The following is a 17,348-nucleotide window of genomic DNA, read 5'->3' on the forward strand; positions in this document are numbered from 1 at the left end:
CATACTATAAGCTTTGACACATTAATATATGGTTGATGGTTACGAATGGAGAAGCGCGAGTCTGATTTCGACAAACGAGCTAAAATGATAGAAAAATGGGCTTTTTTTAATTTCTTAAATCACCGGCAAATGCAAAACCATTACTGATGTTTTGATCGAAATGCTTCACGCGTACATATACGTTAAATTCTTGATTTACGACTAAACTTAATTATAAGACCGTTTACACTGTTCTTTTAGAACATTTATAAAGCTACTTTGAGGAAGTGGGTGATAATATTACTACTTTTTATTAATCTTTTATTGCAAGTATATTTCAGCATGTTGCTTAGTTGAGAGCACGCCAATTAATCCCAAACGTTGCAGAAAATTATAATTGAGGGCAAAAAGTTGAAATTGAGTACAGAAAGATGAAATTGAATTGCATGTATATTATTGACAAGTAGTCAAATTATTTCTCTCGTGAAACCTGAAACCTGGAGGACTTCCTTCTATTCCAAATTGCACTCGAAATCATTGGATTACGAATCACGCTTTTAATATTTATGCCGCCGTTTATGTTATAAACGCACAAACCTACTTAACCGCCGCCAATTATTGTATAGTACTAAGCTAATTAAGAAATCACTTCTGTATTTTTGCAGAAAGTTCACATTTTTGTTGCGACAACGTTTGTTTTCCATACCATCCAAACAATTCAAACAGGTAGGTACAGCAAACTTCTTGCTTAATGGGGAATTCAACGGAATGGGAAGAAGGGAGCGGTAGGTGACAAATGAAGGGAAAGCCGGACAGAGAAATAGTAGAAAACACAAACATTCAATAACTTGATGATGTATAAACGAACACATGATTGATCATCGCAGTTATACGGACAACTTGAGCAGTAGTGAAATTAAAGCCTGGAAAAAAATTCAGCCTTGCACGGGATTCGAACCCATGACCTCTCCGATACCGGTGCAGTGCTCTATCAACTGAGCTATTAAGCCAACTGGGAGCTGGTTACAATGGTGGAGATACAATTCTGTATGATCGTTCGTATATTCACTTAATAATGGAACCATGCAAACGCTAGATACCACCTAGAAAATGCAAGCCAATGCCAAGAATCGTGCCCAGAAACTTTGACAGGCTAACATCCCTCCCGTACAGTTACACCAGAGAAAATTCCCTCTCGTACAGTTACGTCAAACCCTGAAAATCCTTGAATGAAAGATTCATTTATTAACTTATCTCCTTATTACTAACCTGAACGTGAATATAACTTAGATCTAACAATCGCCTTTTATTATACGACCATTTGGTTCAGTGGGACAATAACTAAAGCAGCCGCCCTAGCCTTAGCTTGATCTTTTTCTTTTCCGAGCTTCATAGCACTCTGTCCGTATTGATAAGACTTCAGGCGGATTATGATTATTCCAACACGGCCTGGTTAATAAATATAAATCTACGTCTGATATTATCTAAATATCAGAGCACAGTTAAGACCCATTCCAAGCCTAAAGTCATAGCGCAGAATTGACATCGACTATTAGGAAGGACTTTATGGTTAACAGTACCTCTCGGAATCGGACGAGTTGTGGATGGTTCTTCAAACAATGGGTGACAGGCAAATCCCAGACCCCACTCCTAGTTTTTTTCAATATCCTCTTGGAATACGCACAATAGGACTAATGCATCGTGAAATAGCTTCTTTAAAATGAGTCAGTTCATGATACACAAGCGCGTGTATTACTGGCGATTAAACGATATCAAATGGATTTCGAGCGCAAGAAGAGGCAAGCATATCACTGATCGTAAACCCGCTGTCAGCAGATAGTGCAGTCTTGATCGATTATGAAAAACAACACTTTACTGTAAGTAAGTAAATAAGTAAGTAAAAAAAGTCCTTATTCAACGAGGGTAACACAAAACAGTATATACAGACTAATAAACTAGTGGTCCTCTCACAGGATAATAAATGTACTAGAATTAAGATTCACCCAAATAAAGTGTGTACTTGAATAACAAATACCTTGGCAGGGTTTAACGTTGCATTTGTATCGATTTCATAAAACCATTAGAATGTGAAGAAGATCTCGGCATGGAAAGCGGTGCAATATTGGACGATCACATTACCGCATCTTCGACGCATAGCAAAGGTCTTTCGGCCAGAAAAAGCAGGCTACACAGTGGCAAGGCCTGGTCGGCTGATTCAAAAGATGAACATCAGTGGCTCCAGATTGACCTGGGTGTTGAGTACACAACAAACGTTACGAAGGTAGCAACGCAGGGAAGTAGTGTATATGATGAATGGGTAAAAGAGTATAAACTGGACTACAGCAACAATGGGACGAGCTTCCAGTACTACAGGGAACCAGGACAAAACACGGACAAGGTAGTATCAAGTTTCCCCTCAAAACGGTCGTTAAGTTACATTTCTTTCATAATTAGTGAGCTTTTTTTAACGATAAAACAAAGCCTTGCAAGATAACTAAGCAAAGGGCCTTGGTCTTGTTTCGAAGAATAAGCACAGAGGCAACTTTAGACACGGATTGCCTTTGTCTGAAGAATTCCGGCTCTGAATCTTCGTAAATACTTAGTGAAAACATATTTACAGGCCGATTAAACGATAAAAACTGTTTGTTAACGAACAAACGAACCTAAATGGAAGTACAACGACTTATGGTCTAACAGTGATGGTTCCAAATGATACTTCTGTGACATTTTTTTCTCGTTACCAAATTAGGAATTTGCAGGAAACGTAGACAGAGACACTGTTGTGGAACATAGCCTAACCCCACCAATCACAGCACGTTATATTCGTTTTCGACCGGTAGAATGGAGGACGTGGATTTCAATGAGGGTGGAACTCTATGGTTGTCGACAAGGTATTTTATTTTTGAAGGTCTTCTAATAAGCCACCTAAACACACTGCGCACTCAGATAAGACCTTGTATATTGTCCAAAATTCCAGTTACAAAAGTAATTGGTATCTGATAACGTCAATTAACAAATCAAACCGAGTTCGTTACAGCGGGCTTGCGTTCTACGTTATACTTCGACTAGAATAACTTAAAGGATGTTTCCTTTAGATTTCGACGAGTGCGCTGTTTCAAATGGAGGCTGTAGTCACCAGTGTGTAAACACTGCACCAGGCTACAGATGTGAATGCCAAGACCCAGAGCTGAGCTTATCGTCAGACGGCAAGACATGTGTAGGTAAGTACTCAGTTATGCATGTTATAAATCTGTGTATGATATTATCTAAATATCAGAGCATAGTTAAGACCCATTCCAAGCCTGAACTCATTGAGCAGAAATAGCATCGACCATTGCGAATGGCTTGGTTACCACTAACTCTAGGGACTAGCTGTCTATGGTTTTTAAATTAACAAATAAAGAAGCCTCGACTGTGCTCTGTTCTGTTGTAAAGCACGCAGGAAGCGGTAGAGCACGAAAGAAGTGTAGGGGAAAACGCGAGACGTAGTCGAGTGTTTTTCCCTACTTCTTGAGTACTCTACCGCTTCCTAAGTGCTTTGCAACAGAACAGAGCGCAGTCGAGGTTTCTTTATTTGTTTTATGATAAAGAATCCGATAATTTCCCCACGCATTTGGCTGAATTTTCAAACCAAACTTTATTTTACAAACGAACAAAAGTGGCGTCAGCCGTGCACTGTTCTCTGATAAAGCACGCTAAAATAAGCCAATCACAATCCTTGTTAGAACTGTTCAAATAATTTGATTGGCTAACGAGGCGACAGCTGTCAATCACAAACTGGACTTCAGCTAAGCTTTCAGTTTCGAGTAGTTTGAGCGGCTTTTGAGGGAAGAAAGATGCCTTCGAAGTTCGCTTTTAAGTTGATTTTTAAATACGGATCTAAAGGCAGGTGAAGGTTTATAGTCCAGAGGAATCCAGCCGTATTGTGGCCCATGAAAACGTGTACTTTTCCAGTGGGAATTACGAAACGCGGAGCTCAAAGCTTTCGGATGAAAATGCGAAATGCCGAGTTGAATTTGAAAAGAGCTACAGTTATTCACGGCTTGTAGCCGCATGCAGCAAGATTGCCCGAACTAGCGTAAAAGTTAGAAAGACTAAACGGCTCCCACTGGTACTACTCCGAGTACAGAAGAGAATATCAGAGCAAGCTTTGCACTGACCACTCGTCGGTCCACTTCGCTGAGATGACCGCAGAACGAGCGTTACTACAATGCATGTAAGTGTTGTTTGAGCAATTGAGAATTTTTCAAAAATAAAGCTTCTCATCATAAACAGAGACTGTTCAATTGTTGTTTTCTGTCGTTGTTTTACTTCTTAAGTATAATTTCTGCCTTTGTAACAAATATAATGTCTTTTATCGAAGCACTGTTTAGGTTGAGAATTTGTTTATTTCGCTACGTGTTTTGTCGGCGGGAATATAGCAAAACTTGTTATTTTAGTACAGTTATAACACTACTGTTGCTAACAATGGTCTCTGTGAGCCATATTTACTACACACAAATAGCTCGTTTCCATTGCGTTTGTCTGAATCACAGGGAATGTTTAATTTGGGGCAAATTTGTCAAAATTCCGAAGCAAAAATTTGAAAGCCAACTTACCGTCATCAACCCATGCTCTGTTCTCTGATAAAGCACGCTCTTTCAGCCAATCAGAGCGCGCGTTATATGGAAACTTTATTATAAAATTAGATAATTGGCAAGTCCCAGTTCTGATTCCGATGATTTCAAGCCTCTCTTGGAATATGCATAAAAGGACTAAAACATGGTGATATAGCTTCTTTAAAATGAGTCAGTTCACGATACACAAGTGCGTGTATTACTGGCGAATAAGCCTTATCATATGGTTGTAGAGCCAAAGAAGAGGCAAACTATCACAAATTGTAAACCCAATGTCAACAGATAGTTCTTGATCGATTATGAAGGAAAACGCTGCAGTGTATACTTGATTAACAAATACGTGGGCAGGGTTTAACGTTGTATTTGTATCGATTTCATAAAACCATTAGAATGTGAAGAAGATCTCGGCATGGAAAGCGGTGCAATATTGGACGATCACATTACTGCATCTTCGACGCATAGCAAAGGTCTTTCGGCCAAAAAAAGCAGGCTACATAGTAGCAAGGTCTGGTCGGCTGGCTTAAACGATGAACATCAGTGGCTCCAGATTGACCTGGGTGTTGAGTACACAACAAACGTTACGAAGGTAGCAACGCAGGGAAGCAGTGTATATGATGAATGGGTAAAAGAGTATAAACTGGACTACAGTAACAATGGGACGAACTTCCAGTATTACAGGGAACCAGGACAAAACACGGACAAGGTAATATTAAGTTTCTCCTCAAAAATGGTCTTTTAGTTACATATTTTACTAGGCTTTTTAGAAAAACAAACAAAACAAAACAAAACAAAACAAGCAAAGGGCTCCCAAGATCCTGGCACTTGTGAATCTCATGACTCGAATATTAAAAGCAGCATGTTGAGTTCGATCTTTTTCAAACTTTCCCTTGGTCGATTTCAAGAAACATAAAGTACAGAGGCAACTTTAGACATGAATTGCTTTCCTCTAAAGAATTCCTGATCTGAAACTTCGTCCAGACTAGACTGTTCACAGTCCCCTATTTTTCCGTGAGATCGTAGCTGTCAATCGTTGAGTTCGATGGGCCGCCATCTTGGTCTCTTGATGCGAGCGAAACCGGGGAGAGTACAAAATGCCCGTGGGTAGTGGCGGTGGGGTTAATAGCGTGGTGGTGACGGGGCGGAAAAAATAGGGAGACTGTAACAGCTTCACTCTGTCTGGTGTTCGCTGCGTTAGTTGCTCCAGCAACGGCAACACCTGATTGGTCGAAGGGACAACAGTGTTCATCAGAGCATAGCAGAGCGTTGACAACTTGAGTGAAAGAAAGTGACATTCATCACTTCGCGGCTCAGGCCAAAATGCCATCGATTTCAAGAGATTTTCTGGAGAATGTTTTGATTTTGATGGTCTGTCTGCTTCTTGTCTTGGAGGATTGGTGTTAAAGCGCGAGCAAAAGGAGGCCGTTTCTCGTTTACTCGAAGGAAAGGATGTTTTGGCGGTTCTTCCAACTGGTTTTGGCAAGAGTTTAAAATATCAAAGTTTCGTTTTGGCGAAGGAAATGGCTGAAAACTCCGCTGGTTGCTCTTATTTCCGACTGAAATTTTACAATAAATGCCACAAAGACGGCACGCATCTGAATAATTGGAATGCTCTGGGGGCTTTGCCGCTTTTTTTTGGAGTCAGAGAAGAGTTCTTCCGTCCCGCATTCATTCGACTCAACTTAGTAAACCTTCAAAATGTTTCGAAACTCACAACACAGTAACATGTATTGATATCATCTTCCCTGATTTGACAGATTTTTTCTCAGGGGAGGAGATTGTTAATTGATTTGACTAACGGAGGCGCCGCGCCCCTTGAACACAAGACAGAGTGAAGCTGTTACAGTCTCCCTATTTTTTCAGCCAGCCGTGCCCTGCACCACCCCTACCCACGGGCATTTTGTACTCTCTCCAGTTTTGCTCGCATCAAGTGACCAAGATGGCGGCTCGTCGAGCTAAGCGATTGACATTTACGATCTCACGGAAAAATAAGGGACTGTGAACAGTCTACGTCATATTTACAAGCGGACAAAATGATAACAACTCTTTGTTACCAACAATACTGTTTACGAATTTTAATGACTGGAAACCATTCCTTGAACGTTTTGGCCTATGTAATGACTGTTCCATCGGTAGTCGTTTTCTTGAATTCCCATGGCATCGAATAAGTCTGTTTTGGAGAAATGCCTTCAAAAAAAAAAAAAAAACTGAACGGAAATGCCATTCAAATACAAGCTACTGTTTTAACTTGGCAGCAGAGAGAATGGCTTACTTTAGAAACCGTGCATTGTGCTGCTCCCGCGAGGTTACGGAGCCCTTGAAACGACATCATTTTTCGACAATTCAGAATGTATGATTCTTGTATTTATATCTGAAATCGAAACTAAATGAAAATATAACAACGTACAGTGTAAAAGCAAGGCTTTCAAATGATACTTAAGTGACATCTTTCTCGTTACCACTTTAGACATTTGCCGGAAACGAAGACAAAAACACTGTTGTGTCACATGGCCTAGCCCCGCCAATCACTGCACGTTATATTCGTTTCAGACCAGTGGATTGGAAGGGTTGGATTTCAATGAGAGTGGAACTCTATGGTTGTCGACAAGGTATTTATTTTGGAAGTTCTTCTAATAAGCCATTTACCCACACTACCCACACTCAGATGACAACTTGTATATTGTTCAAAATTCTAGTAACAAAAGTAGTAGGTATCCGATATTCGTACATTGACGGATCAAAATGATCTAAGTTTTTGACACTGAGGGAGCTCCTCACAGCCGGCTTGCCTTTTACATTATACTTTGCCTAGAATAACTTAAGTGATGTTGCCTTTAAATTTCGACGAATGTGCTGTGTCAAACGGCGGCTGCAGTCACCAGTGTGTTGACACCGCACCAGGCTACAGATGTGAATGTCCAGACCCAGAGCTGAGCTTATCGTCTGAAAACAAAACATGTGCAGGTAAGTACCCAGTCATGGAGACTACAAGAAAGAGATAAGTGCATGAACTACTGATTTTATAGTGTTTGAAATAATACCGAGTCAAGTCAACTAAAGTCAAGTCCGTCAATATCTGTAGTCATATACGAAATCGTATCGTGGTTATATGGCTTTTTCACAAGTCGCCTGAATTCACACTAGAATACGATATCGATAGAAATAAGATAAAACCTTATATGATCACATTTCTTTAATTTATGCGTTAACAGTAATGCAGTGGAGTTTTAAAATGCTTGTGTAGTTTAGTCGTTGTCTGATCTCTAAATGGATCTTGTTCCACAGACCAGATCGTCTGTCGTGTAGGTCGTGTAGGTCATTTCACAAATTTATTCAGATATTCCAATATTTTGCGTTTACACTGGAAATATTGATCAAACAAAATCCACTTCAAATACAATGGGGGATAGATAATAAGACTTGTGTAGGTAAGTAACCAGCCATGCTGACTACAAGAACGCGAAAACAGTACCGCGTTAACTTTCTGTACGGGGAACTTCCTCCTTGCAATTGTTGACCTTTTAAGGTCATTCCCTCGAAAAAGAACGCACAATAGATTTTCATTCAAATTTAGCCTGTTGGCTGCTTATATCAAGAGAACTTGAATTGTGAAATGAAAAGGGGGGGTCCTGGTATTCGAGTAGGAACAAGAAGACCTTCAATAAACCTCATAATTCCTTAAATTATCTGCTTTTGGAAACGTTTATATTTGAACCACTCACTTTACGCTTTGTGAGAGCAGAAAAATAGAGAGAAATTTAAGCGAGAAATACAACAATGGATGTATTGCATCAATGTTAAGGAGCAATTTGATGTACGTTTCATGATAAAGGCACCCACATTTAGTCCACAAGGATTCAATATGTTCCAAGCACACAGTGTTCTTGAGGGCATATATTTTCTTTAAGAGTGCTAGCTATGCCCTCATTTTCAGTGATAATTTATTTCTCCGCAATAGAAATTGGTCTATATTCACCGTAAAGAAAGAAGGTGATCGCTGCATACAAACTAAATAAAAAAATTTAGGTCCCGGTGCTCGTTTCCGAGGAAGAAATGATGATTTGCCTCTTGCAAGCCAAACCGTTTTGTTGTGTATGTGCACGCGCTCACGAGCGTGCGCTAATGACGCGAAAATCGTGCGCAGTAGGGATGCGCAATGCAATTCTGAGGAATAACATTAAAACAAGTTCCTTTTAAAAAAATTGCACGAGCCTTACTTGTGTTCAACTACGACATCTTTGATTTAATACCAGCATCGATCGAAGAACGCTATAGATTTGAGTATGTCCAGGCAACTGCCCTAATACACAAGGTTAATGCTTCACGTTCTCTTCCAGGCCTCTTAGCATGGAATTCTGCAAAACACACCTGTAAAGCCCTCAGGTCCAGGCTTTTTGGGATAAACCCACAAGCCTCACCACAGCCAATATCAACAAACAAATATTTACATGCATGATGATTAAGATAAGATAAGATAATTTATTTAACGTCATATACATAGGGGTGGTTACTCAGTCCCCGAGCTGGAGGCTCATGATAAAAGTGTCCTACAAGCTAAATTGTACTGCATTTATCTATGCAATTAATTTGGTCGAGTGTAAAAATAGTTAATAAAATAAATAAGTAAGGTCCTTGAAATTTCTTACTTTCACATGATTAAAAGTAAGACACAAGGGATCTTAAGACCAACTCATACTAGCTGTATAAGTACATGTATGTTAACAAATCACTTCGATTAACCTTCACTTCAACCTGACGGAGTCTCTTTATCGTGTTTAGCTTTAATTCCCATTCAATACGAATATTCCGGCGATCACACGGATAATGTTTTCTTCAGATGTAAACGAGTGTGCTGTGGCAAATGGAGGCTGTAGTCACCAGTGTGTTAACACTGCACCAGGCTACAGATGTGAATGTCCTGCCCCGGAAATGAGCTTATTGTCTGACAACAAAACATGTGTAGGTAAGTACCTAGTCATGGAGATTCAAAGAAAGCGATGAATACTTCCTTTAGTGTGATGTGTAGGTTAGTAACTAGCCATATAGATAATAGGTAAAGGTAAAGTCTGCATACGAGCCAAGTGGCCCGTTAGGCCGGAGCTTATCCCGGTTTCTGTAGCATGAAGCGACTAGGAGTATTTCTACTCCCCCCTGGATGGGATGCTAGTCCATCGCAGGGTTAGCCCCAGCATTAAGTTCGCCGGTACCCATTTATACACCTGGGTGGAGAGAGGCACTGTGAGAGTAATGTGTCTTGCGCAAGAACACAACACAATGTCCCCGGCCAGGGCTGGAACCCGGACCGCTCGATCCGGAGTCGAGTGCACTAACCATGAGGCCACCGCGCCTCCCTAGCCATATAGATAATAAGAACACGATAACAGTTTTACCTCAATGTGACGCGTTCTATTTAATTGCACATCGTAAGGAATTTATTCCAATTGTTTACTTTTAAACGTACTTCCTGCACACTCACTAAGCAACAACCGAGCTTCGCCACAAGTACTCGTTACTGTCTAATATTTTTGTACGACATGTTTGATCATTATATATAGCGGAGCTCCTGCGCGCCGAAGGTGTGTGAGCGGAGCCCCATACCGTAGAAAATTTGGTTACCCATCGATCTAAAAATTTTTTGACGTGACTGTCCGTACTCCTTACGCCAAGCCAAATTGGTTGCTGGCCGAGCCCAATACCTTGTACCCTACCTTAGGTACATCTTTGACATTGGACATCCGTGTCATTTTTTAATTGACAGCTGTCAAATCAAGGTTTCCTCTGACCAGTATCACGTGACAATATCGCGGGCAACAACAACAACTTTATTTGTACTCGACATAGAAATTAGGGTTAGATGAACAAAAATAAGTTAAATTGTCTAATGTTAAAGATTCCATAGTTTGTTCTTGTCTTTGGGAGAGCATAAGTCGTTCTAGATGAAAGCCTTGTATTGCGGTTATGGGTATCTTTTTACCGAAGTGAAAAAGAAAAACTCAAATTTGTAGAAAGAGGATGATTTTGAAATTTGTACATGAAAACAGCATTGAGAAAAGTAACTGCATCCAATAACTTGATAACATTTAATTTTTTAAAAGTGGACTGGAATGTTTAAGGAAGCTAGAAAAGGCAACGAGTCTGATGGCTTTCTCATGTATGACAAAAAGAGGTTGCTAAGTAGATTTATAAGTATTACCTCAATCTATTATACAGTATGATAAAAATGGATCAATTAGAGCATAACCAAGGTCTAGCAAGGTTTTGTTATTAAGATAATAGCAGAGTTTAGATAAAATGCCCACACTTCTTTTAACCTTTTTAGCAATGTAATAAATATGGCTTCTCCAGCTAAGATGAGAGTCAATATAAATTCGTAGATATCTAATAGAGAATTCCTGAGTTAATAAATGATTGTCAATAGATAACATAATTGACTTAGGTAATTTTCTTTGGACTGGGTGAAAATACAACAAAATTTGACTTGTCAATATTAAGGGAGAGTTTGTTTGCACATAGCCAGAAATGAACCCTACTAAGTTCATTGTTAAGATTGCTTTCAAGTATATCAATATTATTATGTTCATAGAATAGGTTTGCATCATCAGCAAAAAGTGGGAAATCTAATACCTTTGAGCAGTTATGAAAATCGTTTATATAAATTAAGAAAAGCAGGGGTCCCAGTACTGAGCCCAGGGGAACACCAAAGCAAACAGTTTCCTTAACAGAGTAAGTATTACCAAGAGATACAAATTGTTTTCTATTATTCAGATTCGAAGTAAACCAATATTTAACAATACCGCGTATGCCATAGAACTCAAGTTTAGTAAGTAGTATCTCATGGTTCACAGTATCAAAGGCTTTACTGAAATCCAAGAATACTCCACAAGAATATTCACGGTCTTCAGTTGCCTTTTGTTCATTATCAATAATACTTAATACTGCATGGTCATTTGAATGATGGGAGCGGAACCAAGATTGCTTACTGTAGATAAGGTACCTCGATTGGATCACAGGCTCAAGTGAGGTTATTACTCTGGGGAAGAAGGATCGAATACGTGCAAAGGCAAAATTTTAGCGCAATTCAACCCCTGGCGTGTTGTTGACTTCTTTCCCGACGTATTCATTGCACAATCGTCTCTTGGAAAGTCCCTTATATATTTCGTACGAAATGTCTACAATCACGGGTACGCTCATTGGGTATAATTTGCAAAAATTTGACTGAAAAAAAAAAAAAAAAAGCGAAACCACACAATGAACAATTACATGCTCACAATTGACATTGTTTTGAATTTCTGATCCGAGAAAACAAATCCTCTTTTTCCTTTATGGTTAATTATTGCAATCAGGAGCTTCGCTTTTAGACTTGGCCTAATCTATATATTATTAAATAAATATCGTCAACGAAGCGCGTTGGTTTGGAGTTAATTTTCCCCACAACTGAGTTAAGACGCAGCTGAGCTTCCTACTTCAAGTTCTTTCCCACGCCCAGACCTTTAACTGGAATGCGGTAAAATATACTTATGACAGCACTGAGAAGCAGACGTGTCAGATATATCCAGGACTGAAGGCAAACGAGATTCAAATTCCTTACGATGATCATCACAAAGTGTCCTCATTGGTAAAAAGTCACCAAAACATATGCAATTCTTTTAAATATGAAGTAATATGAAAATGTCAAATAACCCTGCCAAATATGAAGTACTAATTGAACAATCCTTGCGTTCAATCCTGGACATAAGAAGGACTTGTCGACATATATTCAGAAACTTAGAGAAACTATGTCACAGGTTTCTGGCCACGCAAAAAAATACCTTTAAACTGAAGGTAACCTGAAAACAGTAGATCACTACGTGCAACGCCTTCTCAGTCGTTTTGATTGCGTGACGCATCCCGTCATGCTTTAGTTTAGATACGGGACCTTTAGTTGACTTCTCCTCGTGCAAAGGAAAACGTTTTGAAACGCTACCTAGTGTTTTTGTAGCTTCGCTACCTAGTTTAGTTGTAGCTTGACCCGAAGCCACATATGAGTATGGTTCATTACAGTCTTTGACAGTCCTGAACCCGGATGATTTGTAAGCCTTCGTCGCAACATTGTTGCTGAATGAACGGATTGGATTGTTAGACGTAGGACTCGTACCACTGCGTTCTCGCGCCCCATTTCATACCGAAAGGCGGGCGCTACACTACGATAGAAAACACAAAAGATATAACAATACACAAAACAACACGCAAGGATGGTTAAGGATGCAAAAGATTAACGCGGATTACAAACGACGATCTTGAAAAATATAGGCTAAACTTTTCAAGATGCGAGACTGTGAGGTAGCTCTTTCATTGACAACAATTAATTTAAGTAATAGGCGAAAAAATAACATATGCGTGCACAAAACGCTAGCGCGAAAAGTGGGTTGACAAATCGAGTTGACGAAGGTCACATAAATCTGCCCCAGACTTAAAACCATACTTTGACTTTTATAGAATCACGAGGACTCAGATGACCAAATAAGATGTAAAATATGTCACTGTTCAAAGCATAAACTTTACTTAGACGCCAAAAACACAATTCTCAAAAGCTGTTGTTGCTTTCAGTTCTTTCATTTAAGAAGCATCTGATTTGAGGAGGCCGCGTGGCCGAGTGGTTTAGGATGCTGAATTTCAAATCTGGAGGTCCCTCGTTGAATTCCTCGGAAGCCCCGAGTTCAACTCCTCGACCGCGTTGTGTACATAGCCAACTGGTCAGCCTCTCACCAGTTGGGATTCTTGATAGCTTATGTTATCTTTGAAATATATTTTTTTATTTATTTACAGTGTCCCCAATCAGCACATTAGTGCTAAAACACTTAAATAAAGATAAATTATTAATTTATACTCATCCGGATAATTTTAGCATCTCCTCAACAAATTGGTCCGCTGGTGACGCGGTTAAAGAAGAGAGAGAGAGAGAGAGAGAGAGAGAGAGAGAGAGAGAGAGAGAGAGAGAGAGAGAGAGAGAGAGAGAGAGAGAAACAAACAAACAAACGAATAACGTGAATTTTCAAATATACTCTTCCGATCAAAGAGCTTCTTTTCGAATTTCTGTTGAACTGGGAGAAACGACGTCCATTTGTACCAAATTGCTTGGAAACTTCAAATCACAATGGTGAAAATAAATTTTCAAATAATAATTGTTCAAAGATTGCAGTGTTTTAAGCTTGTCTAAGCTTTACTGTGGTGTTATCAAACCTATTCCATTTTTAGCATGTCAACAAGCTCTAGGGATGGAGAATGGTGATATCCTGGACGAACAAATCACTGCTTCTTCAGAAAAAGGTAGCAATCATGCCGCTCACCAAGGAAGATTACACTTTAAAAAAGTTCAAGGTACATTTGGAGCTTGGACAGCTGATAATGACGATCTTCACCAATGGCTCCAAGTTGATACTGGCAGTCCTTATACTAAAGTAACACGTGTAGCAACACAAGGAAGGGATGCGACCGGTACTAACCAGTGGGTGACCAGGTACAAACTGCAATACGGGAGTAACGGCGTGCACTTCCGGTATTACAGGGAGCAAGGACAAACCACAAACAAGGTAAATCAAAAACGGCCTGTCTTATCGAGGGTTCTCAATGGGGTTAACCGTTAGCCGTAATACAGGCCAAAAATTTAGCCGTTAGGCGTACAAATTGGAAAAGTGTACCCTTCAGTCATAAAAAAGTAATAACCGTCAAAAAAATTGTATCCACAAAAGTGAAAATCTCAATATCGTTTGTCAATATATTCTTCGCTTGCACTGTCACGCAATAAAAATATGAATTCGAAAACCATTCAGTGGATAAAATCAAGAACTCTTTATGTTGTAGGAGATAAAAAAAGAAGACACTTTTCCAAGTTTTAGGTCTGTGCGTTTTCCCAGACTTCAGATATTCGACGAAATGTTTTGCACAAATTTACAGAGCCCAATATGGAGCCGCCATGTTGGTATACCCGTTGCACACCAACAAATAATTATATGGGCTCCTGTGGATTTCATCCTTTTGATTGTCATCTCGTGATAAAAATAGTAAATTAAAATCAGTCTCAATTTTGAAGTTTCAATTTTGTTTACAAATTAAATTTGGCGGTCCAGTTTACAATATCATCCAAGATAAAATTCGTAAGACGAAACCTTTCCCGAAAATACTTACAAAATTAAAATCCAAAAGTTGGATATATGATGTGTAATTTTTGATTTTAAATTTTGGATAGGTTTTACGGAATTGAAAAGCAATTTCAATTTTTTTTTTCAATTTTTCTTCGAGCATGAATCCGACTCCACAGTTAGGTATCTGAAAACTCATATTTCATAAAAACAGTATTTTTTTTTTTTTACCTTAGCTTTTCAACACATCTTTAACCATGAAATAACTTTCCAAACAGTAATGTGATGATCAATAATGTGAGAAAGAGTTGTTTATGTTTATGATATGCCCCAAACAGGACTTTTCTGGAAACACGGACCAGAGTACTGTTGTTTCACATGAACTAAACCCACCAATCAGAGCACGCTACGTCCGTTTTCGACCAGAAACCTGGTACGGCCACATCTCAATGAGGGTAGAGCTCTATGGATGTCAAGGTAGTGCAAAAAGGCTTTCATTTCGCACTCATATAAATAATGCTTTGTACAGTCTAATCTAAAGAAAGGAAAATGAAAGAGAAAATATTAAGTGTTTTGAAGCATATGAAGAGGTCTTTGCCATTCCCTTGTTACCAAATAAAGAAATGGTTGACGCCCCCATCTCGTTAATAAGCCATTTATGAGTTGCTTTAGCCTCTGTTTCAAACGAGTTTTGGTGCATATGGAAATGAGATTCTATTGCACTTTCATTGTCACGCGAATCAAACTCATTTCCACACTAAAGGTTGTGCGTCAGAACTCGTTTTAAAACAGGGAGAGATGAGCAACTCGGAAATAGCCTATTTGATCTCACTTCTCCCCGGCCCAAACTTCTGGTGGGATGCTAGAAAAACCTCTTTATTCCAAATATATGTATACTAAAGCTGTCGAATTCGTACAGAAAGATCACCAAATTTTCCATTGGCGTATGTCGTTCGAGAACTTTTAATTATCGAATTACGCACAAGGATTAAGCTCTCGAGCGCTGTGGGCAAATTTTTCAATTGTTAGGCTTCAAGGAACAGATAACAAATCTATACCATTTCAGAAAGATTCGAATACGGGAAATGTGATTTTACCGTGGAAATGGATTTTGTTATTTTAAAAAAAAACTTTGTACAATACTTCCTTCTTTGTTGTTTTGCTAACCCCATTTCTTTAGAGATAAATGTGATGCTCACCAGCAAATTGCTCTATCAGCCATAGATCGATGTACTCTTCTATACATTAAGTATTTAACGACATCTCATAGGGAATACGATTTTTGGTAGAATTTGTCCCGTTAGTCATGATCAATATTTGTGCCATATTCGAATTCGTATTCGTGTTCGTACTGCTTCCATAAAATTTTTAGAATGTCATGATGCTCTCGGCATGGAAAGTGGTGCAATCTCTGACGGGCAAATCAGTGCGTCTTCAGAATATGATCCCAATCATGCCGCCAGCCACGGCAGACTGGACTATCGAGGACAATATGCAGCTTGGTCAGCTCGGACAAATGACGCCAATCAATGGCTTCAGATTGATCTAATCAGCTACTACATCACAGTAACACGCATAGCAACTCAAGGAAGAGGTAGTGATGTATACGACCAGTGGGTAACTAAGTACAATCTTCAGTACAGTAATGACGAAGTGACCTTTAAACACTACAGGGAACAAGGGCAAAATTCAGACAAGGTGAGATACATTTCATTCGCGACCGACGAACGACTAAACTTTCCTATTAACTATCATTGTTCTAAAATAAACTTTGAAGGTTGGAAAGGTCTCCCCTTGTTTCGACTCAATTGTTTATCATATATTTTTTCCCTGTATCGTTCATTCGTGTGAGCTACTTACTATGTATACATTCAGTTCCATAAATCTCTCAAAGTGTTTTCTGATTATGTATTTGCGAACATTTCTTTAAGGAAAAAGGATAAATAGGAATAAAGCGATTCACGCCTCCCTAGCTTACATTTCATTGCATTTCAAGGCGTCGATGAAGTTCAGCTGTTGTTTATGAAATATAAAAAAATACACCAATTGAGCACAATTTTGAACAAGATCGGTGGCATATTTAAAATCCCCATTCAAACAGTTCCAGCTGTATTGAACTTAATTGTCACATCCTAGGAGTTCGTCAACTAATTTTACATACGTACATGGAGAGCTAAAAATTTTCAAACTGTTTTCTACAACTGCTAATGAAATAATCCGACATGCACCCGACTCCCCGCCTTGTCTTTAAAGCGCTTTTTTATACGTAATATGGCTCGACGGCACGACGTCAACGGCATCAAAAACGTCACGAAACAAAAGATTTAATAAGCAGAGCAATGGCTATGCACGTGCGCTATAAATCGTTGTAAATTTTGTGGTCGTCCTCTGCAAAACAACACCGTGAAATGACCAAGTTCTACGTATCAGCGACTCTAGAGAACACATACAATGAGGGCAAATTTTTGGCATTTCTATTTTGGAATTGATCGGAGGCATTACATATTTAGTTTGAGCAAGTTTTCAGACCAATTGGCGTTATGAACAGGTTCAGATAGTTACGAATATCGAAAGTAAAACATAAATTCCTCTTTTACTAGGCGTCGTACCTGGTGTCGCCGTGGCATAGCTTAAGCTC

The 17,348-nt window shown here is 39.2% G+C and overlaps 3 protein-coding genes across 3 annotated transcripts; all 3 read left to right on the top strand.

Moving 5' to 3' along the window:
* Positions 1-587: 587 nt before the first annotated feature.
* On the top strand, positions 588-2,999 carry LOC145470140 (discoidin, CUB and LCCL domain-containing protein 2-like). Its single transcript, XM_081453979.1, has 3 exons — positions 588-705; positions 2,064-2,377; positions 2,729-2,999. The coding sequence occupies exons 2-3, from the start codon at positions 2,084-2,086 to the stop codon at positions 2,894-2,896; spliced, it is 462 nt and encodes a 153-aa protein (XP_081310105.1). The 5' UTR covers positions 588-705; positions 2,064-2,083; the 3' UTR covers positions 2,897-2,999.
* LOC145470139 (discoidin, CUB and LCCL domain-containing protein 2-like) lies at positions 2,995-5,411 on the top strand. Its single transcript, XM_081453978.1, has 2 exons — positions 2,995-3,200; positions 4,985-5,411. Exons 1-2 carry the CDS (start codon positions 3,062-3,064, stop codon positions 5,332-5,334), a joined length of 489 nt encoding a protein of 162 aa, XP_081310104.1. The 5' UTR covers positions 2,995-3,061; the 3' UTR covers positions 5,335-5,411.
* Positions 5,412-9,418: 4,007 nt separating this feature from the next.
* Positions 9,419-16,653, top strand: LOC145469243 (EGF-like repeat and discoidin I-like domain-containing protein 3). Its single transcript, XM_081452932.1, has 5 exons — positions 9,419-9,555; positions 13,827-14,161; positions 15,049-15,187; positions 16,083-16,408; positions 16,642-16,653. The coding sequence occupies exons 1-5, from the start codon at positions 9,522-9,524 to the stop codon at positions 16,651-16,653; spliced, it is 846 nt and encodes a 281-aa protein (XP_081309058.1). The 5' UTR covers positions 9,419-9,521.
* Positions 16,654-17,348: the final 695 nt, after the last annotated feature.

Source organism: Orbicella franksi, chromosome 15 (genome assembly GCF_964199315.1).
Source record: "Orbicella franksi chromosome 15, jaOrbFran1.1, whole genome shotgun sequence".
Taxonomy (NCBI): Eukaryota; Metazoa; Cnidaria; class Anthozoa; order Scleractinia; family Merulinidae; genus Orbicella; species Orbicella franksi.

Excerpts from the sequence above, each read along its gene's own strand:
- LOC145470140 (XM_081453979.1), top strand. The coding sequence starts at position 2,084 with ATGGAAAGCGGTGCAATATTGGACGATCACATTACCGCATCTTCGACG. Across the intron at positions 2,378-2,728 it reads CAGGACAAAACACGGACAAG|GAATTTGCAGGAAACGTAGA; the intron begins GTAGTATCAAGT and ends TTACCAAATTAG.
- LOC145469243 (XM_081452932.1), top strand. The coding sequence starts at position 9,522 with ATGAGCTTATTGTCTGACAACAAAACATGTGTAG. Across the intron at positions 9,556-13,826 it reads TGACAACAAAACATGTGTAG|CATGTCAACAAGCTCTAGGG; the intron begins GTAAGTACCTAG and ends TTCCATTTTTAG. Across the intron at positions 14,162-15,048 it reads AAGGACAAACCACAAACAAG|GACTTTTCTGGAAACACGGA; the intron begins GTAAATCAAAAA and ends TGCCCCAAACAG.
- LOC145470139 (XM_081453978.1), top strand. The coding sequence starts at position 3,062 with ATGTTTCCTTTAGATTTCGACGAGTGCGCTGTTTCAAATGGAGGCTGT. Across the intron at positions 3,201-4,984 it reads AGACGGCAAGACATGTGTAG|AATGTGAAGAAGATCTCGGC; the intron begins GTAAGTACTCAG and ends TAAAACCATTAG.